This window comes from Vespula pensylvanica, chromosome 1 (assembly GCF_014466175.1).
Source record: "Vespula pensylvanica isolate Volc-1 chromosome 1, ASM1446617v1, whole genome shotgun sequence".
Classification (NCBI taxonomy): domain Eukaryota; kingdom Metazoa; phylum Arthropoda; class Insecta; order Hymenoptera; family Vespidae; genus Vespula; species Vespula pensylvanica.
The window spans coordinates 1630057-1655922 of record NC_057685.1 but is presented as its reverse complement, the minus strand read 5'-3'; the positions used below and the strand labels follow the sequence as shown (position 1 = coordinate 1655922).

The 25866-nt window shown below is 35.4% G+C and overlaps 1 protein-coding gene across 4 annotated transcripts in view; it reads right to left on the bottom strand.

The window, feature by feature from the left end:
* The window catches only part of LOC122633033, a 145718-nt gene that overhangs the window by 56394 nt on the left and 63458 nt on the right, over positions 1 to 25866 (bottom strand). For all 4 annotated transcript variants that reach the window (XM_043820507.1, XM_043820486.1, XM_043820496.1 and 1 more), the window contains exons 5-8: positions 22106 to 22349; positions 20397 to 21903; positions 19590 to 20322; positions 18715 to 19233 (exon numbers count right to left, since the gene is read on the bottom strand). In XM_043820507.1, coding sequence (XP_043676442.1) covers positions 18715 to 19233; positions 19590 to 20322; positions 20397 to 21903; positions 22106 to 22349 — 3003 coding nt within the window. The remainder of the gene's footprint in view (positions 1 to 18714; positions 19234 to 19589; positions 20323 to 20396; positions 21904 to 22105; positions 22350 to 25866) is intronic.

Below are 25866 nucleotides of genomic sequence, written 5' to 3'. Positions count from 1 at the left end.
TTATTCTTGTCCGTCAATTACGTGCGAAGTATTACGAAAATTGACGTAAAAAAATTACATATATATATATATACGAAAGAGAAAGTAAAAAGTTACAAATAAACATCGTGCCTCCTTAAAGGGAAAGAAAAAAAAAAAAAAAAAAAGAAAAAGAAAAAAGAAAAATGAAAGACGAAACGAAAAGAAAGGAAAAAACGAAAAAAGAAAACTACCTTCTATTAAAATTTTCCCTTGGTTAAAAACTTTCTTGAAGAAGAGGAGGAAGAAGAGGAAGAAGAAAAAAAAAAGAAAAAGAAACTTATTCGAACGATACTATCGTAGTAAGACATGATATCTTGTAATAATCTTTCGATCGGACACGAAAGAGATTCCACTTTAAAACTTGTCGGAACTCACACCATCATCGTACTTCCCCGTTTAAACCTTCTCCTCCCTCGTTTCGTTTCCGGCTTATCGCGATATCCTTTTCTGAGTGCACCGCGTTTCAGCCTTCGATAAATTTGATCCCCAGTTAAATCCTCTTTCCATTTACCTATTCGAATCCTTCTTTCCTCGTTACAGAAAAGAAGTACGAATTCCCTCGAAGAAAGATAAGATAAGATATATTGAAAGAAATGTAAAAGATGATAACGTTTTTGAAAGGTACTACCCTCTCGGTAAACAAAATGCGCGAAGTACGGTGCGCAGGGAGAAACGAGAGAAGGATTAAAATAATATACACACGTTGTCGTTCGAAGCCGGTAGGAGCGCTCAATACATACGCTCCTCTCGAAGGCGCACGGCCTACTGACGCTGCGATCGCAGCGCCGCACCTCCACGCGGCCCGCTTACCACCACTCCATGTTTTACCCCCACCACTCGACACCTTTCCACCTTCGTGCAAATGGAAAAATATATCACGTACGTGTGTGTGTGTGTGTGTGTATGTGTGTGTATGGATGCAATGCATCTATGTACGTACCTATGCATATATGTACTTACCTATGCTCTCAGGACGATAAAAATGTTTCTAATTGGTGCATCGGAATTCGTTGGCTCGAGTTTTACGTCATTTTGTGTGGTCGTACCTTTGAACTTTTTGAATTTTTTATTCTATTTTTTTTTTCTTTTTTTTCTTTTTTTTTTATGTACGCGCTCTTTTAAACATTCACCGATATTTTTTTTCTGTCGGTATTTAATATTTTCACATACGTATGCCGGAGTCGAGATTTTCCATATTAAGATTTTCATTTTAATATACATACGTTTGAATTCCGAATGAATTTTATTAATTTTCTTTTCTTCTTTTTCTTTTGTTATTGTTGTTGTTGTTGTTGTTGTTGTTGTTGTTGTTTTTTTTTTTTCATGTTTTACGAAATGTTATTCATACAAAGGAAAGACTATTATTTCGGGACTCGTTTTTATCGATTTTTCTTGTTCTTTTCATAACTTTTATAACGATTTTTTTTTATAATCACGCGTTGGCGTTTGAAATATTATCTAGCTTTTAATTAATACGTACGATTTGTTAGAGAAGTTAGGATAAAGGAAAAAGTAACGAGATAATGAACGGCTTTTATTCGTGGGAAATGTGGTTGCCTATGTATGCATGTGTGTATGTATGTATGTAAGTCGAGCGAATCGTTTGCGGTGAATTGATATATGATTGCGACCATGCGAAAACGCAAAGAGTCTTATTAAGTGCTACCGTAAAGTCGTTTAGGTTACGCCGTACATTAATAACGTCGTTTCTATCAGAAGTTAGAAGTTTCGAAATTGCTCATTGAAACGATTGATTTTGCAATTAATATAGAGCGTTAATCTGATATCTTTATTTTTGAGAAAAAAAAAAAAAAGAAAGAAGTTATAGAGGAGAAAAGAAAAGAAAGAAAGAAAGAAAGAAAGAAAAAAAAAAAGAAAAAATGCGCGGAAAATAAGATAGGTGTAAATATGCATTTTAGAAGGGAACAAAAAAGAAGAAAAAAAAAATATGTATTAAATCGAGCGACGAAAAAGGTAAAAAAGAAAGAAGAAAAAACGAAAGAAAAAGAAAAAATCAGTAATTGCGAGGATAAAACGTTTAACAAAAGATAAAAGGAATACTTTGAGTAATGTAGGAGAATATAGAATAGATGCTTGAGGTATACAAAAGAGATCGAATCGACGTATATACATATGTATATAAAACCCAGGAATTTCATTCCTAACGACGGAGTTTGCATGTCGGTGCAATTTCGCAAAATTCCAGACCGGTCACAATGCAAATGCGCCGGCACTCGATCGCAGAGAATGACGGCGGTGATATGGTACCGTCAGCAGTGCTTTCTCTCATCGAAATCCCTTTTATATATGGCCGCCTTTTGTCGTTACTCGACAAGAATTTCAGGATTGGTTTGTGAACGTATCAAATTCGTCGGCGAGAGAATCTTTGTAAATTTCTTCTTCTTCTTATTATTATTATAATATTATTTTTTTTTAATGACTAAGAATTATTCATAACCAACGTTATTTTGTAAATTTCTTCTTTTTATTCTTCTTATTATTATTATATTATTTTGTTTAATAATTAAAAATCGTTCATAACTTAATGTTACTTTATTATTATTATTATTATTATTATTGAGTGTTTACTAGACGTTTATAAAACGTTTTGAGTTTCCACAATATCGTATCGATTTAAATGTGCAATACTCTCTGCAAAAGAACGATCCGTACGACACGATCCTTGCTAGCTTAGGTAACGTGTCCTTCTGTCACCGCGAATAAAACCTTCGATTTCATTTCGTAGATCCCTTTAACATACGTATTCGATATCAGGAGTAGTACGGGACTCGTGAAATGTACGAACAAGAATCGCGGAGACGCCGTACGTAAGAAGCACTTTATTCGATCGCTAATATCGCTCGTCTGCGCAAGGTATGCATGCGTGGGCGTTACCGAATGCATTTCGTGTTTGCGATCAGTGTTTCTCAACTTGGATTAGATACCTATACTAAATTCAGCTAGAATTTCTCTCATAAATAAACACGTGTGTGCGTGCATTTGCGTGTTTATATTTTCGAAAAATATCACATTTTCTATCTCTGCAAAAATATTCGCGGCATGTATTTTAATTAAATCTTTTGAAAGAGAACGTTAAGGTTAAAGATATAGAAAATGATTAAATTACTGAAATTCTCTTAGAGCTTTGTCAGATAAAAGGGAACACCGTAGAACTCGAAAACCACAAACGGATGATAACAGGGCAACGTATCGAGGCGTAAAACGTTAAAGGTTTTCGTAGAAACCTCAAGGAGAACTCGTTAAATCACGTTTTGGGAAACTCTGCGCAAATGTTTGTTGGGGCATGGGGATAGGAGAAGGGGTTTGCAAAAGGCAAACGTGTTCGGTCGTGTTCGAAACTGCGTTGTTCCACGCGAGTGGACCATGGCAAGAGAAGAGAAGAGAAGAGAAGAGCAGACGCTTCTGTGTGTGAACCGCGTTATCTCATAATTTATGTTCCAAACCAGAATCCATGGTTAAGTGGTAAGGGTGTGTAAGTGGTTCTGTATAGATCTAGATGTAGGGTATATAGATATATATCTACGTATGTATGTTTGTATACATATATATATGTTTGTATGTATGTATGTATGTATATACGTATGGATGTATATATATACGTATGGATGTATATACACAGATACATAAACATACATATGTACGTGTATCTGGCTGGTAATGGAGGTTAACGTCGCTCATAGAAGCACCGACAAGAGAGACAGGAACGCTAGGATCAAAGATCTGTTCATGACAGGAGCGGGTACGTGCACACTCCAATTGGTAACATGCTTTATCGGTGTATTACTCTGAAGGAGAACCCTAGTCGTTTTCGTGCAATTTACCTTTCCAATCTGTCCGATAAATCACTACCGAAGTTCCGTTAGATTTTTCTTGTCGTTTCTCTTTTTTCGTTTTGTCTTCTTATTCTATTCTTATCTTTTCTTCTTCTTCTTCTTCTTTTTTTTTTTTTTTGATAATATAATACCTATCTATTCGTACTAAGGAGTAAGTGAATAAAAATTGAAATCTAATTTTACCTTTCGAATTTATTTGTTCGATATTTATTATCGATTTGTTGAAAATAAATTGAACGAATTGGATCTTTTGAGATTTGTAAATATTACGAATTGAATAAATTAATGTTTCGTTTATACGCGAGCGATTTATGATGGAAAATTATGATGTCAATTTACGTATATGTCAATTTTTTCATTTGTCCGAGTTTAACTGTTAAATATCGAAGGTATACAACTTCATCGTGTGTTCCATCGGGAATATTATAAAATCTAGATTCATTAGTTTCTCGTTTAGATAGCCGGACGAGATAAAGGAACGATTACGTCGAAAAATTCAATGGAAAAACGATTTTTTTCTTTAATCGACGATACATCGAATAACAAAGCGATTATTTATCTCGTTTTTATCACGATTGGTGGAAACGTTCGTTGTTATCTTAAGACATAACATAAGTTTATAGACATATGTAAATTATACATATAATTATACGTATAATGTAAATTATACATATAAAATGTATAATATAAATTTACAGGATATGTAACTTCGTATCGATATCGTTCGATTTTACAGTAATTTTAACTTCGTACTTCGTCTATCCCAATTCAATCATCGTTATTCGTCAATAAAACTATCAACGATTTATATTCGATATTAAAATTACGTGTCGTGCGCCTGTTGGATTTGTTTCGTAAATATTTTATTGATCGATATTTAAAAACATATATCTTTCGAATGAAATTATCTGCAAACCATTTTCCAATTAATTCGAGAAAATTCATTCGATTAACGATCGAATAAATTCATCTATGGTGGAATTGACGTCTATAAAAGAGAAATGTTCAACGATTCAAAATAAAAGAAAAGAAAAAAGAGAACAAAAATGAGAAAAAAAAAGAGAAGAAAAAACAGAAGGTAAGAAAACGGTTTTCCTTCCTATCGAGTTTCTCATCCTTGTGCTTTCGAAGCATGTCCGATGGTTTATTCGCCTTCTTCTTCTTCTTCTTCTTCTTGTTACTCGTTCCTGGTGTTCTCGGTATTGTGAGAGTTGTACCTAGTACCATAGGAATGGAGCAACGTAGTCGGAATGCAAACCTTTCTCGAAGGGAACTTTCCGATTGGAATTATCTCTCGCTCTCGATTCCCACGATCGATGGAAGGAAAGGGTTGAAATTTCTTTCGACTGAAATCCTCTTGTCTTTCATAAATCCTTCATAGTTTGCTTTCTTAATAAGAGAAGTGACTTGGATTGTTATTTAATTTTTTTGCTCTTTTTGTATTTTGTTTTAAGCCTCATTTTTTTCTTTTCTTAGTTCGTATCATTAATCTTCTTGGGACGATCGACGAAGGCAATCTTTAAGGGTTGAAACGAAGAGATATTTTTGTCTTTCAAGAAAATTTTGTTACTTTGTTTTTTTTTTTTTTTTATATTAACAAGAAAGAGATTCGTGCTATTAATCGATCATTTTACTTTCTTGATTTTATGCTTCACTTTGTTTTTATTTCTTTTTTTCATGAAATTCTCATCGAATTATTCTCATCGAATGTATCTAACATCTTTTTATACTTTGTTTCTTTCATTATTATTATTATTATTTTTTTTTTTTTTACTTTGTTTCGTTTTGTTTTTTTTTGTTTTTTGTAATAGAAAAGATCCACGTTACTGCTTAATTTTTTTTTCTTTCTTTATTTCATAAATTATTTTTCGACTTTTCGATTTTTCGTTCAAAATGTTCGCTTTTGCAATTATCTCTCGTTTATCATTTCCGAAAGAAAAGAGTCTTTTTTTGTAATTTTTCGTTCTTCCAAGATGCTCTCGTCTTTCAAAAATACTTTTAATTTTTTTTTTTAATAACAGAAACAACTCGTATTGTTATTTAGTTTTCACTTTTTCCTTTATTTCACCGTTAACATTTTTTCTTCCTTTCTCCATAATGTTCGTTTTAAAATTATCTCTCGCTTTTCATTTGCACGATCAAATTTTTCTTCTCTCTAGATGTTCTTGTTTTTCAAAAACTTTTTTACTTCGTTTCTTAACAACAGAAGAGACTCGCATTATTATTTAATTTATCCCTCTCTTTATATTATCCTTCACTTTTTAATTCTATTTTATTTTATTTTGCGTATCATTCGTTCTACGAAAAAAATTTTAAAAGAGAGAGAAACAGACAGGGAGAGAGAGAGAGAGAGAGAGAGAGAAAGAGAGAGAGAGAGAGAAAGATAGAATCCGAATATAAATTTTTGTCTTTCTTTTTTTCTTCGTCTTACCAAAATAAAATTCACGACTGGGAAAATAACATTATGTTCGTTTAATTCGACGTTATATATTTAAGTTAAAATATTCACGATTTCATCCGATGCCGTTAACCGTAGCGTGAGTCTTTAACACGTTCACCAACGAGATACATAATTGCATTTGGTGTCGCGCGTACTTTACGGCTAGTCCTCTAATATCCCGAGAAATGCTCGTTATTAATTCGCCTCATTATACGTCTCACTGGCGTAGGAGTTTTTATTGGAGAAAGAAAGATATACATATATACACATACACAATACACGTACACAATACACACACACGCACACATACATAAAAAAAAGAGAAAGAGAGAAAAAGAAAGAGAGAGAGATGGAGAGAGAAAGAATTGACAGACGGCTGTCTTGGATTGGACGAGATAAAGTAACACGAACGAATGCTCAAATTCCTCTGAACTTCCGTAGTAAAGAAACGAGAGGTTAATTGCGAAAATTGATCCTTTCTATCTCTTTCTCTCTCTCTCTCTCTCTCTCTCTCTCTCATTCTCTCTTTCTCTCATTCTCTCTTTCTCTCCTACCGTTTATCCTCTCGAGAGAAATAAATTCAAATTTCTCGTAATACCAAAAGAGTTTGGTTAGATATTATTAAAATAATTTTCAATGTAATAATCATTCGAAGCAGACGATCTAATAGAATTACAATTATATTTATTTCCACGGTATTTTTATTAATTTAATAATATATCAAGTATACATGAATTATTTTGACCAGTATAAATTATTATGGAATAATATATTTTTATTATCATTTATGAACTGAACTGTACGTTATTGTTTCAACTAACTTATATTACGTTAGTTAATGATATTTTATTACGAATATTGATTGTTTAATTAAAATATTGATGACGTTAATTAGCAGTCTATTGGAATGAAATAATTTTGCTAAACAATTGTCACGTAATAATAGTTACATTACGTATTAAATATGACGTGTAGCATATATCTTTTTTTCGAGATCATTGAATTCGCGAATGAGGTAATGTAAAAAAAAAAAAAAAAAAAAGAAATAGAAAAAGAAAAAATGAAAATACAACTGCTCAACTTAAACGACGTCGCATCATTGACACCTGCGCTTCCCGTTTTTCTAACAAATCGAAATCTAGGCCGGTTCGATATCACGATATCGTATCTTCGAAACGTCTTTCCTTCTTTAAAGTGCATTCGTCGATAGCGTTCGATAGATCGTTCCGGTGAAAAAGTACGTGGCGAGAAATGGGATTTTTATGTAATCCGTAAAGTGTGTTGGAGGAATTTTTCGAAGGAAAGAAACCGAGGAACTTGTCAAAAAATAAGAGAGAAAGAAAAAAGGAAAAGAAAAATGATCTCTCTGTACGAGGGAAACAAAGTTTCGAAAGAAGATCGAGAAAAATTATTCATTCCGAAAATTTTTTCAAAACGGTTGATTATAAGAAAAAGAGAAATTGTGCAATTAAAAGAATAGAGAGAGAGAGAGAGAGAGAGAGAGAGAGAGAGAGAAAAGAAGAAAAATCAAAGGAAACGATCGAATTAAGTTTCATACGAACTGGAAGATATTTATCGAATATCGGAGATTATCGAATACGAGAATGATGAAGGGAGGAAAAGAGAGTAAAAGAAAAAAAAAGAAAAAAAGAGAGAAAAAAGGCAATAGATATAGTTGTTTGGCTGAGAAAAATTTACTCGAAGGGAACCAATAATTTCCCGTCGGAACCACGACTTCGCATTTATCTGGAAGACAGATATACAGATAGAAACGGAGATCTAGAGAGAAAGAGAGAAATAAAGAGAGGAAGAGAGATCGAAAACGAGAGCGAGAGCGAGAGCAAGAGCGAGAGCGAGAGTGAGAAGAGACGAGAGTCAGAAAGGAACAGGAAGTTCCGTTTCGAGATATTACGAGGAGAGAAACGTCTCTTGAGAATAAAACGTGCATTACGGACGAGATACTTTCCTATCTCTCGAGTAATCTCTTCGTGTTCGATTGACTCTGTTGCCACCCTCCTTCTCCCCTCTCTTTTGGAAGGAAACGAGGTCCTTCGACCTCTATCACGGAGCAATGATTTTTTCCTATTTTTTTCTACTATTTTCTTTTTTTTTTTTTTTTTTTACTCTATTCTTACCTTTTTTTTTCTTCCTATTTTTTTGTCCTCTCTTTTTCCTTGTTTTATCCCCGCTAATAACTTTCTAATACTTTTCCACACTCTTACTTTTTAATACTGGGGAAAAAATGTGATAAATCATTCTTCTAGAAGTATTAATTCCGCGCGAATGATTTCAAAGACTTTAAATCCATTTTACGAAAAAAAATTCATATTCATCTCGTCCTATTCGAAACGAAATTATTATAGATTCTTTGCTAAAAGAATTTTACGAACGACGACACGAGAGTATTTTATTTAATGACAAAACATCGCTCTTTCTCTCTCTCTCTCTCTCTCTCTCTCTTTCTCTTTTTTTTTCTCGTAAAATACGATGAAATACGTGAACGGATGTATATGCATATATATATATATATATATATATATATATATATATAGGTGTATATACAACGTGTCTTTTTAATTGTCATTAAAAATGTCTGCGCGCGGTAACGTGCGCCACGGTAATATGTCAAAAAGCTATTTTATTCAACGGATATGGTAGACCGAGGTAAATGGGCGTCATAAGTCATAGAAGATCCTCGGAGATATAATTTCTCGACGACGCGTCTGTTGCATTTTTAAATGGACCGTATGGTATACTTTAATAAAGATTTTCTTTACGTTATATTAATAACGACGACGAATCACGCAATACTTTTTTTTTCGTAAAGAAAAAGAAGAGAGAGAGAGAGAGAAAGAAGAGATAATCTTATGACCGAACCTATTAATATATTGATCGATCGATCGGAGAGAAAATAGAAGAAAAAGGAGAAGGAAAAGAAAAGGAAAACAAGAAGAAGAAGAAGATATGGAGGAGAAAAATTCGCGAAGCTTTCTTTTGCTTTTTTTTTCTCTTAAAAAAAAAAAAGAAGAAAGAAAAAAGAATCAAACAAAAAAAATCTCCCCCTTCGCAAAGTCCCCATTCGAAAATTCAACGTGTAATCCCAACCAGAAATTTGCCACCGTCGCGAGATCTAATTACGGGACGCAGTAGATGCACCGAATGCAATTTGCATGGGCGTCGCTTCCAATACTGCCGATAACACAGTACACCGTTGTATGTAGTATCTACACAACACGTTGTGCCTTCTACCTGGTACCGTTGGTATTGCTCTTGCTGTTGGTTGGTGGATGCTGCTGGATGCTGCTGCTGTTGCTACTGGCTACTGCTGGTGATGCTGGCCTGTTGGATGCTGGCTACTGGTTGCCGCTGCTGCCGCCTCGCCATCAACTCGGAATCCTGCGTTCGATACGACCGAGACTTCTATTTTTGCGTATTCGTCGGTTCGTTCGATTTTCTTCGTTCGTTTCTATGAGGGAAGCGAGAAAATTGCAATTTCCTCTCTCGGCTTTCTTCATCCCGACAGACTCGATCGGCAAATGCCAATGCCGAGAAGAATTTCCTCGGCTTATTTTCTACTCGTTTCTCTTCTCTTCTTTTCTTTCTTTTTTTTTTCTTTTTTTTTTTTTTGTTTCTCTCTCTCTTTCTCTCTCTCTCTTTTTTATTTTTTACATTAGATGCAACGCGAAGAATCCCTCCCGCGCCATGAAAATTTTGTCCGAATGAAATTTTTTAATTGAAACTCTTATCGAGCTTCGAGACAAGCTTCTTTTTTTTTATTTTGTTGAGAGGTGGGAGGAGAGCGGAGATTCTTTTTTCTTCTCTTTCTGCTTTTTTTTTTCTGCTTTCTTCTTCCTTTTTTTCCCATTACTTGTTCCTCCCCATTAATTTTTTTAAACTTTCGAAATATCCAATTTAAGAAAATTATCCGTAGTATTTCATTCATCTTGTCCAATATTGTCTAAATAAAAATTTTTCGTTAGAGCCGCGATACGAAGTTTCGGGATACAAGTTTCTCGTGGATCTTATTAATTCTTTTTTTTTTCTTTTTTTACTGTTCGGAATATTCAAATTTACAGAATTATTCTTGGCATATTATTCATCTTGTTTTCATCTTGTTCGTTTTCTCTTTTGTCTTCTTAAACTCTCGTAATATTCAAATTAATAAAATTATTCGTAATATTCTATTCTATTTCCCTCTATCTTTCTCTGTCTATTTTTCTAATACGTACGATAGACCCGCCGAATTTACAAGCAGAGAAAGTGCATGTTCGATGGAGTACGCAAGGTTGCCTTTAAACTTGACACTCCTTTTGCACCTCCTACTGGCACGCTTTATTACCAGTAAAACCGGTCGCGTACGGCGGCCGCGTGCGTAATCAAGAACGCATACGGTCCTGAGTTCTCTTAAAAATACGACGACCGTTCCGAATCAAGAATCTTTGCTCCACTTTTATTCGATCGAAACCATTCAGTTTCTCCGTTTCGAATTTTTCCGTCTATTCACTTTGAGCTCGTAACAGAGTTGTTTACGAACGAACGTTTATAGCAAAAGTTATTTCCCCCTCCTCCCCACGCCCCTCCATCCTCTGCAATAGCGACGATTACCAATAGCAATTATCTGTGCGATTTATAGAAAGAAAAAAAAAGAAAACAAAAAAATAATACGCAAAAAATAAATAAGGAAAATAAATCGGATATTACCGAGTAAATCGTTTACGCGTTTAGAGGGATTAATTCAAACTTCTATCGGATATACTCTATTAGAAATAAATGATAATTTTCAAAGGTTAACATATACATAGATATAAATAGATATTTATGTATACGTTTTATATAGATTAAAATAGATGAAACGAGTATTGCTACCGTCAGCTTGTAATACAGAGAAATTACCAATTATCCTCGATCGACGTTCGATCGTTTTCGCAATTAATTAAACGACGTAATTTGTTGGATAGCCTCGTTGGATAATTTGCAATTCCTGCGGGAGCGATTCGCTTTACTACGAATGCGAAGTATTACGTGTTAATTTTCATAGTCGAAACACGTAGTAAACCAAATTATTCTCTTACGAGAAATCGTACGATTTCGTTTCTTTCCTTTCTTATTTCGTACTTATTTTGCTTTTTATCATTTCGTAGATGAGTTAGGATCAATCGATAAAATGTTGATTGAATGACGTCAACGACCAATCGGTTTTCTACGTTGAAGGACAACGGTATTTCCCATTATTTTGCGATTTTCAAGTGTGAAACATTGATAAAATTAGAGAGATAAATAAATACACATATATGTGTGTGTGTGTGTGTGTGTGTGTACACATACGAGATAAATATGATCAATATTATACGTTCCTAGCCGCATTTCATTCGCATAAAGTTATTTAATTCGCTAATGTTGGTTTACTCTACTAAAAAAAAAAGCATTGGTATTATATACAAGTAAAAAGAAATAAAAAAGAAATTAATAGAATTTTTAGATGTGAAACATTGATAAAATTAGCTATATAAATACATACATATATATGTACATACATACATACATACATACATACATACATACATACATACATATATATATACAAAATAAATATGATTAATATTATACGTTCCTAGTCGTACGTCACGCGCATAATGTTACTAATGCACTAACGTTGGTTTACTCGTGAAAACATCCGCATGAAGAGAAAAGATAGAAAAAAGTAATACAGCATATACGCTCCTTCTAATGGAAGTTACCGCGAAAGAAAATTTTACCCGAGATGTGCTTGTCGTTTCGTATTTTAAAGCGAAGAAAACTGTACTGCAAAATGGGGAGGTAAAGAGAGGGGGAAGGGGTAGCTTTCAACTCCGAGGATAGCTATTCCGTCGTATTAACAAATGAGAAAAGGATCCTCTAGTTTTCTACTTTCGGTTCATTAAGTGCCTTTCGAAGTATCTACAAAAAAAAGAAAAAAAGAACGAAAAAAAATAAGAAACAAAAAGACTCGAGTTACTAAAGTGCATAGCGTATCGCGTTAGATTAAAAGACCGAGAATCTTCTCTCTTTTTATATTCTTCGAATTACATTTTCCTGTCTTGCCATTGAAAACTAGAAATCTTTAATGATACGGTTTAAGTAAAGTTAAAGAAGAGAAGGAGAGAGAGAGAGAGAGAGAGAGAGAGAGAGAGAGAGAGAGAGAGAGAGAGAGAGAAAGTTAAAGATTTTACGACCGCAACGTTTAGATTTCATTTGGATTTCTAATGATATATGTACGACTTTAGCCGTTTTTATTAGGTTCAATTAAATCGACGATCCACGTATCTAATGTTTCGAACGTGAACGTTATGGACCTTCGTAGGAAATCCGTTCGAACGTCTTCGTACGGATATTCGGCCGACCACCTGTCGCGCAAATTACGATCCGTAGAAGATTAATGTCCTTAGTCTGGGGCAGGATCGAGTCGCGGAATATAATAATGGAGGACCGAACCAAATCGATTGCCGTAACATCGATCATGAAGTACGGCATTGGGCGCGTGCGCTTGTCCACCCACTACTACTACTACTACTATTACAATTACTACTACTACTATTATTAATATTACATACACACGCACATACACACATATATGTGTGTATATTTACTGAAATAAAAAGACAAACACAAATAAAAATATACGGGTACACATGCACGTACTTACATACCTAATCCCACATTACAAACAATTTTCACCTACTCTTTATACTTAAAAGAGACTAGGAATAAATCCGAACGAGTACCATCCTATCGTAATACGAAGATAATCGTATCATTTCATTTAGTTATAATTACTACGATAAAGTATGGTAAACTGCTTGAGAGAACTTGGTATATGTAAATTCGCCTACGTAAACGTCGACAAAACCATATCGGACATACTGCTAATTAGGTGTACCCGAGATACCTACGTGACTATGTATGTATGCATATACTTATACCTGTACATATGTATGTACCTACGTACGTATATACGTATATGTATATGTATATATTTAATTACTTATTTATACGTATATATATATATACATTACGAAAAATCTTTCGTAATTTCGTTAATTTCACGTAATTAAAAACGAGAAAAGAGAGAGAGAGAGAGAGAGAGAGAGAGAGAGAGAGAGAGAGAGAGAGAGAGAGAGAGAGAGAAAATATCTTTCATCTCGTTTGACCAAATTTTCAATCTCGTATTCTGACCCACGTATCTCTGCATTCATTTTATTATTATACGTTACATTGGCTATAAAAGTAATTTATCAAGGATCAATAAAATACTGCTAGAAGTTACGGTAATGTAATTTTCTAACTTATACCAGTCCTCCCTCGCCCTCTACCCCCACTCTCACTCCCACCCCCAACCCAATCCACGTCGATCCATCCCCATTTATCGTTTTCGTATTCTCTCTCTCTCGTTCTTTTTTTTTTTCTTTTTTTTTTTCTTCGTCGCTAATTAAGGCAATACTAATGAAATTCGTCAAACGAAAAATCGTTAATATCATTTTCGTTGCTCGAAGAAAGAAAGACGTAGATCAGTAAAGTGTAATATCCTAACGTAATAATCGTGAGTTCGTCGAAACCGGTCGTGTCTTCTTGTCGAGTATACCCACGCAACCTCCCACGTATCCGGTATCATCGAGACAAAGAAGAAGAAGAAAAAAAAAGAAAAAGAAAGAAGAAAGAAAGAAAAATGAAAAGAAGAAGAAAAAGAAGAAAAAGAAAAAGAGGAGGAAGAGAAGGAGGAAGAAGTAGAAATATCGTTTCTTCTGTTCTCGTTTTTTCTTTTTTCTTTTTCTATTTTTTATCACTATCATTCCGTTCATCTCGTTGATTCGTTGAAGGAGATGAACGACAAAGAAGGAAAAAAAAAAGAAAAAGAAAGGAAAAATAAAAAGAAAAAGAAGAATAGAGAAAAGAAGAAGAAGAAGAAGAAGAAATAGAAACGCCGTCTCTTTTCTTTTCGTTTCTTCTCTTTTATTTTTCTATTTTTTATTACTGTCATTTCGTTTGTCTCGCATTGTCATTTCGCTTGATCCGAACGAGATCAGAATAACTTATGATGAAATTAAATTAAACGAAGAATGTAATGTTTACTCGACAAGAAGAAATAAAAAAAAAAAAAATAATTTCTCGACAAACAGATTATGGAAAATTGGACTATTCCTGTGTTGCTCTTTCATGCGCACTTTGGTCGCTCTTGACGTTCCTAGCGAGAATCGATAAAATACACACATACATATATATATATATATATATAGATACATACATACAACATATATATATAGATACATACATACAACATATATACATACATACATACGTATATACATATATACACATTATATATAGATAGATATACATACACGTATATATACATATATAGTCTCTCTCTCTCTCTCTGTCTCTGTGTGTGTCTCTCTCTCTCTCATCCTTTCATGTCAGAGCGTTGCAGTTGAAACGATGGGTCTATCGAGCTCTGTCATTGGGAATCTAGACGTTCGCGTTCTACTATATCGTGATACAGCCAACCGGAAAGAGCCTGTGTACCTTCCATTCACTTCCATTGTCCTTTATTTCAAAGGAAAGCATCGAGTAGGGTCACTAATGCGAGTATCCAAAGCGAATCTTTTCTATCTTCTCATTCTCTTTCTAATCTTTCCTTCTCTCTCTCTCTCTCTTTCTCTCTCTCTCTCTCTCTCTCTCTCTCTCTTTCTTTTTCTATATCTTACTCTTTATTCTTATTTGTTTCTATGATAACTAATGTAATCAACGTCAATGTAAATAAACTCTACCTGCTTTCTTACTTACTCCTTCTAAAAATCTACAGAAAAATCTATTCGTATATATTATAACGATAAATTTCCGATCATTTTCATAATATAGATTTGGAACGAGTAGAAATTGACGTTCACGTCGGTTAGAACGAAAGTGATCGATCGAAAGAATTTTCGTTGATTGCCTTAGTTATCGTTCCAGGCCGACATTGTACCGACGACGACGTTATCTCACGCGTCGATTGATTTCAACGTTGCGCGATCCAATGATTTATGCCTTTTCATAATGGAATCCGTTCGATCGAACTCTTGAACGTATTTTCAACCGAACGACGATTTGTTGGGTTAAACGAGCACGTTCCCGGTTACCGAATCGGATAACTATGCGAACGTGGTCGTAAAATGAAGGTAAAAAGAAAAAAAGAAAAAGAATTGAATTTTGTTTTTCCCAAAAAAAAAAAAAAAAATCGATCGACCGATCGATTAATCGATAAAGATTTAGAAGATCTAAAGATATAGTTTGATATGATGTACATGATATATACGTGTATATGTCATATGACATAATGAAAAATAAAAATATAAAACATTTTTTTAAATATTATTCACATGCAAATATATATTCTGATATATAATATTCACTAACACAGGTAAAGTAGAATCTTGACAGCTCCTTTCGAACACCTTCTAACGGTAGTTATATAAGCGAAAGCAAAGCTAAACTTCTATCGTGCTGTTGAACCGTCTGTTACATCCAGGTAGGTATATGCAAGTCTGACGTATATCTCGTTGAATCTTTCACAACTTATCTTCGTAAGCTATAATTTTAGTAACGTAGATATATCATTGAAATAAACATGCTGTTTCGATCGTAAACTTCGAATAATTAGACTCATTATAGAACTTCCATAGATCTATTCAATGTAATATAACGCAATCACGTTTTACAAATTTATCGAATATATGTGTACATATATATAATTATGGAGTATATATTATTATATACTATTATAATATACATTATATATACATATTATAATATATTATAAATATATAAATATAAAATACAAATATTACTATATATGTATATATATATATATAATATATACAATAATATAAATAATAATACAAAGTGTCCATCACGATTATAAAAATCTAGTAATTTTTTTTTTTCGAAAAAAATCGAGACAGATCAATTTTGTCATTTTCATCCCCATTGCCATCTAACATTTTTAAGACTCCATTTTTTTTTTAAGATTTCAAGTTTCACCCCACTAACATGATGTAGCTCAGGATGGATAAATTTATGATGAAGACTTGACGCACGGTATAGATAAGACAAACGCGATTATTTTTCCTTGAAATAGCATAAATATAAGAAGTGAAAAATGTCCAACTAGGATTGTTACAAAATCTAGTAATATTTTTTTTGACAAAGGGACAGATCCTCGTCATAAATTCACTCACTTTCACTGTTATTGCCATTTATGGTTTTTAAGGGTAGCATTGTCACCTTTGCCCTTCTCTTAAGGTAGATTAAACCGAAGTGACTGAATTTATTTCGACGTGTACATATTTGAACAAAAAAGAAAGAGAAAAAAAATCATTAGATTTTATAACAAAACATGAGACAATAAATGACAAATTATTTTTTTCTACTCGAATTAAAAGAACTCGTTAATACATTCGTTACGTTCCATCGAAGACGATTATTTCGATTAGTTCGAACAGGATCGTATTATGTTGATTTTGAACGCGACCCGAATTTCGTCGTTTTGTCGTACTAATCGAACGACCGCCGAATTAACTTCTGAGCCTCTAACGAACTTAATCGGATTAATTAACGCGAAGGTAGAGGCACTTCAACGATGTAGAGACACAAAGAGTGAGAGAGAAAGTGAGTGAGTGAGTGAGTGAGTGAGTGAAAGAGAGAGAGAGAGAGAGAGAGTTAAAGAGTATGAGAGATAGATAGAGATAGGAGGACCGACACGACGTATCGTGTGTCTCGTACGGTCGACGAGACGTTTATGACGTTGAAGGTATTATCTAAATGAAGTCGTTTCGTAGTTCGGAGCAACACGCCGATTTAAACTTTCAACGTAGAGACAAAGAGAGAGAGAGGGAGAGAAAGAGAGAAAGAGAGAGGGAACAGAGAGCAACGTATACGTATAATCGCTTAAAGCTTTATCGCGTAGGACACGAGGCAAGCTGATTTAATACGCTTCGGAAAATATTCTAATAGGATGATACATCTTGGTTAATGACGATAATAACGCTTAACTCATTTCAATTTTATTTGAGACATTATATTTTATTTTTCACATTATCTTACACACGTACATACACACAAACATATATATATATATATATATATATATGTCGTGTGTCTCTCTTGTGTATTATCGTAATTCTCTCTCTCTCTCTCTCTCTCTCTCTCTCTCTCTCTCTCTCTCTCTCTCTCTCTCTCTCTCTCTCTCTCTCTCTATCTCTGTCTGTCTTTGTGTTTATTTGACTTTTATTCGATTTTATTCGATTTTATATCCGATACTATCGCAGCGCAGTTAATTCGTCCATTCGATGAAATTCGAGATGTTATATATATATATATATAAGTGTTATATATATATATGTATGTATGTATGTATATATACAAGGTATCCCGTATATTTCGGAAAAATGGAATATCTCGTGTACGGACCTGAACGCAGAAAAAAAATTTTTTTTTAGAGTGATTCGTTCGAAGTGGCACATCGTATGGTGCCAATTCTTTTTTCTTTTTTCTTTTTTTTTTTTTTTACAAGTCGAACGACAGGAGAATCTCAAAGTCAAATTTATTTTTACAAATGGAACTATATATTCTTCTTTTTTTTTTCTTTTTCTTTTTTTTTTTTTTCTTTTTTTTTCTTTCATAGTTCGTAGAAACAAATTCAATAACGTAGCGTGCAAGATTATTTATTATTTGAAAATGTTATACATTATATTACAAATTTATTAATTCCTGTATCGCTGGTTGTCAATTGTTAGGCTGCATGTTGTTTACTAAATAAGGTCGAACTTCTTACGAAATAAACTTTGTTTATTTGGCTCGAGAAATTTCAGAAACATAAAGGGGAGATAAGAGAACGAACAGGGTTATGTTCCATAAAAACTCGTAAATTTGTAATATAATCTGACTTTGAAATTTCTTTCATCGTTCGACTTGTAACAAAATAAAAAAGAAAGGATTGGTATAATAATACGATGTGTCCTGTTCGTACTAAAAAAAAAAAGGAAAAAGAAAAGGATCTGTTAAAAAATATTTTCTCTATAAAATTTTTTTTACAGGTTCAATTCCTCACAAGATATTCCAATTTTTCGAGATAAACGGGACACCATATATATTTATACATTATATATATATATATATATATATATATATATATATATATATATTATATTTATACATTTATAGTATATTATACTATAATGTTTATACATATTATGTACATATATCTACATACACATACAAATACGATTTCAAAGTGTTGAAAACATAATTAAAAAAAAAATAAATAAATAGAAAAAAAATAAGAATCGAAAAAAGATAAAAAAGAAAGTAATAATTTTCACTTACCTATCGGTGTTATGTGTCAAGAATGATTTTGGTAAAGACAGTGAACGTTGATGTGGATCCAAGGACACGTCGCTGGTCAACGAATCCTCTCCTCTGGTCGGTGCACTTCCAGGCCTGGACAACATTCCATCTTTCGGTGGTACCATCAACGTTTTCAGAGAACCGATCACCGCGTCATCCATAGGCGTAGACGTGCCTGAACTCTTTGCGTTTCTCGGGCTCTTCGTCACGGTACGATCCGACGTAGTTACCCAAATGTCACTGCTCGAAGATGATGACGTGCTCGAGGGCGAAGCTACCGGCAGACCACTTGGTGACCTATTCAAATTTTTACCACCTTGAACCGGTGACACTTTTCTTTCTTTATCACACATTTCGAAGCTACCGACGAGTTCAGACTTTTTGTAGACACGATGACGATCTCCTCTCTTGTCTAGGCTACCGTTAGGATTGCTTTCTTCCATCGGTGACCACCGATTCGGCTGCTTCAACACACTCTTTGGCGGTCTATCTTGATATCTGCGTAAAATGTATTATACTTTTGTTAAATTTTGAAATATATTATACTTTTGAAAATTATCTAACATGGAATCTTTCCCATTTATCTTATCTCTTCTTTTCTTTTCTTTTCTTTTCTTTTCTTTTTCCTTTTTTCTTACTTTCTTTCTTTTTTTCTTTTTTTATTTAAATTAACAAATTAAAATTAGCAATCGATTATATTAAAATAAAAGTCAACCCCCCCCTCTCTCTCTCCCTCTCTCTTTTTTCTTTTGTTTCTTTTCGTTGGTTCGTTTATTTTTTTCTTTGCTTTTTTTTTTTTTTTTCTTTTTTAATGTTACAAACATCTAACAAATTGAAATAGAACATAAATGTACCTTTGAACATTTAAATTATTCTGTTCCCGACTAGTCCTACTCTTTCTCGAAGTTTCCCGTTCCCTATAATCACGATCGTCCATTCTTTCCAAAGAAGCAGGCGAGGAACATGCGCTACCGCGATTCGCATGTGTACCAGTGTCCATTGACAATCTCTGATGAGCTGGATAACTCTGAGATACTTTCATAAAGACCGGTCCTTGATTAGGCGAATAAAGTGTATTTCTCTGAGAGCAATGCGGCCAGAAATCGCAAGTACTGCTGTTACAACGTAATTTCGTGTCCGGACTGATACAAAAATCTTGACTCGAACAAGTTGGATTGGTGTTCGGTGTAGTGGCACCTCGTTGAAGCGTCCTAGGTCTTCGACTTTGTTGTTGTTGTTGTTGTTGTTGTTGTTGTTGTTGCTGCTGCTGCTGCTGTTGCTGTTGTTGTTGCTGTTGTTGTTGTTGTTGTTGTTGTTGTTGCTGTTGTTGTTGTTGTTGCATCGAGTTGTTATTGCTCTTTTGAGATTGTTGTTGCTTCGAAGATATGAAGTAGACGTCGTAGGTGGTCTGATTGGCACGTCTCTGTTCTTGTCCTTCGTCCCGACGTTCATCGTGACGTTCGTATCGACTCGTTAGAAAGTTTCGAGTTATCGCACGACTTCGAGTACCATAGAGATATTCCGTGACAGCTTCGGCCTCGCGGAATAACTCCTCGTTTAGGGCATCGTCCGTTGATTGAACTTTTCCTGAAAGAGACGCGAAATCGAGAGAACGATCTCGGTAATCGTCGGACAGAAAAATAATTGTAGGTTTTACTTACTGTTCTGTAAAGTGTAACGCTTGCTTCTCTCGTTTCCTCGCTCGCTGGATAATTTGATCATCATTCGATGAGACTCGTTGGATTCCCGGGAATGATCTCTAACAGTTTGAGGAGCCGTGCTCGGTGACCTCTTCTCCGGAAGTTGTAAACTCCTGGATCTTCTCACTCTAGATTGTAGAGAGTCAGGAGATGCTTGACTGGTTCTCGCACTCTGATGCTGCCTCGAAGCGTTTCCACGTCTGAAGTGATTAGGAGTGGGCGACCGTCCTTGTCTATCGATGCTGCTCGAAGACGACGAGGAAGAGGTAGGAGAGTTAAATGACAATTGTTTACCGGACTCGGAAGATCCCGGAGATCTTCTGAGCCCTTGTTGGGTCCTTGCATGATGACGAGTTTGCCTGTTAGACGGTGAGATCCTTTCGCCGTTCGCTCTTATCGATTCCGTCGACGAATTCAATGCAGCTACAGGTGAGGATACTAGGCTGAGATTTAACGACGAACTAGGATTATCATCCTCGTCGCCGTCCTCGTATCCTTCGACCGATGAGTCCGTGTTCTCGGCTAACCTGGGCATCGCCGATCTCGTCACGCAACTGTCCAAACTTCTGAAGCCCATGGACGAGGAGGACGATGACGAGGATTCCAAATATCTTTGGGCAAACTGAGATCTTCTAGAGGACGACTGATCCTCCAAAGATTTAGCTTGCGCCATTCGATAATGTTGTTGTTGTTGTTGTTGTTGTTGCTGTTGTTGTTGTTGTTGTTGCTGCTGCTGCTGCTGTTGTTGCTGTTGTTGTTGCTGACTGGTACCTGCTAATGTCGCGTTTAATCTACGCCTGGACGGTGCATTCGCGGATTTCCTCGAAGAGGATGGCAAGGAACTCCAATTGGTTTGAGGTGGCGAAGGAGGTGGACTGATGATATCGGTGTCGATTGCGTTGGATCTTGGCAGGAACGGTGCTTTCCCGTAATTACTACGTGTAGCGGTATGCCTTGAGGAGGATCTCTTAGCGACGGCGTCTTGAAAAGCGGGCGGTGGCGAAATGATCGGAGTTATCGAGGGTGGTGAAAAGGATTCTGGTATGCTACGGGGAGACGTGCAAGCACTTGTACCACAGGACTCGTAATCTTGACCATGCAAAGCGAGATAATCCGGCCTTTGACTGTCCAACCTCGAAGAGAAATCTTGGGGACACTTTCCTGGCTCGCTGTTACTACAATGATAGTCGGCTAATTTGACGGCGGCCCTTCTTGGTAAAGAGAGATTACCGGCGGTGCTGCCGGACAAGCTGCTCTCGTAATTTATTCGCCGATTCTCGTCCAACGATCTCTGTTGTACTTGGACCCAACCAGAACGACCGAGGTAAACTCCGTCGACCTCTCTGTCGCACCATCTAACCGGCGACAATTCTCGGCTGCAATTGCCACTGATGAAGAGCTCTCCCGAAGTCCCGGCGGTGCCCGACAAGAAGGCATTAGCAGCTTCTCGGCGACGGGAATTCGATACCTGGCCGTGATTGTAAATCGGACGTCTTATCAATGGACATATGGAAATATTATCCTTCTTCTTTTTTATTTCTCTTTCTTTTTTTCAACTTTCTCAATCCAATTTTATAATCGATCCATGCAAAATTCATCATGCCATAATTACAGTCGTTTAGTCGGACAAATTTATTTACGGATTGATCTTGGGAACGTCAGAAACTCACCTGACCATGGCTGTCCTGACGATGTTGCTTCAAACTCGACGTCGACGACGACGTATCGTGACGTTTCAAAGAAGGAATCGAGCTACCACGTGTGTAGGAGCCACGATTGCTTCCACTGCTCGATGACTTGCCTCTTGAACTTATCTGACTCTTGTTACTGCTCACGCTATAGGCTGATCCTTGCGAGCCGACCTCCCAAGGATCCGACGCGTTGCAGAGATGGACGATCGATAAGTTCGGACCTCTGTGAAGTATCGAAAAAGAATAATCCGTTTACCTAAGTCTTCTCATCTCTTCTTTTTGCTATTCCTCTCTCTCTCTCTCTCTCTCTCTCTCTCTCTTTCTCTCTCTCACTCCCTCGCTTTATCTCTCTTCTTCGAAATCCGTAGTACGACGAAGGACGCATAAAAAGCGCTATTTAGCCTGAGGTCTCGTCGCACACGAGCATACATGTGTGTATATATATGTATATATATATATACATATTATGTATATATGTGTATATATATTATATACACATATATATGTATTTATATATGTGTGTGTGTGTATATATATGTATTATATACATACACATACACATGCTTATAGCTACATACATAGATAGATAAACACAGACGTTACTCTCGAAAAAACTCATACGAATACACGACTTTTATCGGTGCTCCACCTTTTTTTTTCCTTTTCCTCTTCCTCTTTTTATCCTCCCTCTCCCCCCCCCCTCGCTTTATTACGAGATTGTGCACTACGCGATAGAGCCAGAGAATGCACTCTTTTCTTCATTTCCCAACGCTTACACTCTCTCTTTCTCTCTCTCTTTCTCTCTCTCTCTCTCTCATAATCTGCATATTCATAGGGGTGCTACGTTAATGCTACTGTACTAGAGACCGAAAAGACTAGTAGGAAGGGTTATGCTTTTCAGAAATCAACGTAATATCGACGATCGATCGATCTATCGATCCGTCGATGTCTCGATTGGAATGAAATACACATTGAAGTGGTAGCCCGTTTCACAAAGAACGATTCCTGTTACTGATCATTTTCAACTACAGTAATCGATCGTTATCTCGATGATAACTCGTTCCAATGTCGTTCGATGATTTCTCTATTTCTTCCTCTCTTTCTATCTTTCCATCTCCGTATCCATCTATCGAAATGATCCAACATTTCTCTGTTTGCTCACGTAGATACCCGAAGAACGTGGAAGATGAAACCGTCTTCTCTCCTTTCACAGAGCCACTTGTAAATATTCATAGAAAGTCTAAGAGATCGTGATATACCTTAGAAACAAGGACCGCCGTAGAGTCGTACGGCAAATAAACAACATGTCGTGGGAAACACGGAAGGGTGGTGGGGAGCATTTATCTTCCTTCGAAACGTCCACAAAAGCTAATCCTTCTTCTCAGAGATATACGATACGTTGATACTACATATATATTTATATATATGTGTATATGTATGTATGATATATATACGTATGAATATATATATATGTATATATATATATATATATATGTATGTGTGTATATATATATACGTAAATATGTATATACGTATGTGTATATATATATATATATCTTGAGATTTAAGAATAACGAAAGATCGGATTCTTCAACAAAAGAAATGCGAGCGATCTCTTAACTCGAATGTTTATCCGCCATCGATCTTATCCACGATTTTATCTCTCGAAAAATACAATTTCATTATTTTTCCTTTTTTTTTTTTTTTGCTTCTTTTTCCTCCCTTCTTTTTTCTTTATTTCGAACGATAACTGACCATGACGATTTTATCTTCACAAATATTAAACAACGACGACGACGACGACGACGATGACGAGATACGATATACAACTCGACACCTACTTGAATTACATTCGTTTAAAAATGGAGGTGGTAGTGAAGGACGAGGAGAAAGAGGAGAAGAAAAAGAAGGAGATAGGTAATAAGTAAGTAGGTAGCACTTTGGTAGGTAGCCTTCAAATTGATTCACGAAAAGAAACGTATATGGAAATGGAATCCTAAGGCAGGATTTCAGTGAAATTATGACTGTCAGAAATGTTGGATAAAATTATGCTTTGGTTACCATAGAAGGAAGAAATAAAAAGAGAGAGAGAGAGAGAGAGAGAGAGAGAGAGAGAGAGAGAGAGAGAGAGAAGTGGATTAGAGTTCGCAGGTTTAAAATAAAATTTTGTGTCTCTTTCTACATACTCGAGTATAATTTCGTACATAACGCAAAATCATACACGAAAAAGAGTGAGAGAGAGAGAGAGAGAGAGAGAGAGAGAGAGAGAGAGAAAGAGAAAGATATGAAAACTAATGAAATCCCTTTGGAAAACGTGAACGTGATGCAACGTAATCCTACAAATTCTAACGTCGGATCTAATAAATAACATTCTTGTAAAAATAAAAAGGAAGAAACATAAAAAATCGAATTCAAGCGAGAGATAGAGAAACAAAGAGAGAGAGAGAGGGAAAGAGAGAGGTTAATAAATTTCTTTCCTTCCTTCCTTTCTTCTTTTCATTCGGAGATACGAAACACTGTACAATACATTGCATATGGATAAGTTGAAAATATTATTTCACTCAATACAGTATCATTTAATATATATATATATATATAGGTAGATAGATATTTTTATGTACATGTATATATATATATATATGTATATATTATTTGTGTATGTGTAAATGTATATATGACCAGTTCCGAAAATGAATATATCGCGTGGGTCGATAGGACAGGTCGCTTAATATGGTTTCAAGCATGCAGACGACGACGTACACGCTCGCTATTTCTGGACGTTTCATATAAGATATTATAAGAGTTACCTATTAAAATATTATATTTACCTTTTAACCGACATCCTTATTCCTCTTTTTCTTCTCTTACACTGGGGTACACTTTGTATAATACATCACGTTCGAGCACGCACATTATCCTTGATTTCCTTTTCTTTTTTTTTTACGTGTATTTATTTATACACGTATGTACACACACACACACACACACACACACACACACACACACATGTATGTATACTTCTTTTTGTTCACGTTGATTAAAAAAACATCGAAATAACGGCACTGAGTACTTAATAATATTCTGTTGTTATTTGTTGTTTGTTGTTTACTGTTGTTTTTTCTTTACTCAATCGATACACACACACCTTCTCTCTCCCCCCTCTCTCTCTCTCTCTCTCTCTCTCACTTTATCTTCTTTCGGAAAGGACTTCTCCTTCTTCTTCGAATATTCAGCTCTCACTCCGGTGAATTTTAAATTCCACTGTGTAAACAAGCTACGCTCTCGACGGGTGAGATCAACGTGTACCGAAGAAAAAGAAGTGTAGAAAGAGAGAGAAAGAGAGAGAGAAAAAAAAGAGAAAGAGAAAGAGAGAGAGAGAGAGAGAGAGAGAGAGAGAGAGAGAGAGAGGAAATGGCTGCTCGTAGGGCTCTATCGATCTTCATGAAAGTTACATCGGACCAACGGAGTAGTCTACACGATGTACGATGGAGAAGTGAATAAAAGAGGGAGAGAGAGAAAGGGATAAAGAGAGGGAGAGTAAGGGAGAAAGAGAGACAGAGGGGAGAGGGGAGAGGGAAGAGGGAAGAGGAATCGTCGAGTTTACATCGTACGAATTAATTCCTATTTAATGCTCCATGCTTCGAAGAGGAAAATCATCGTCCGTTGGGATAAACTCAAAGGTTTATTTTTGGTTAAATTTTTGGTCGAACGTTTTCCACGAACAATTCTTCTTCTTCTTC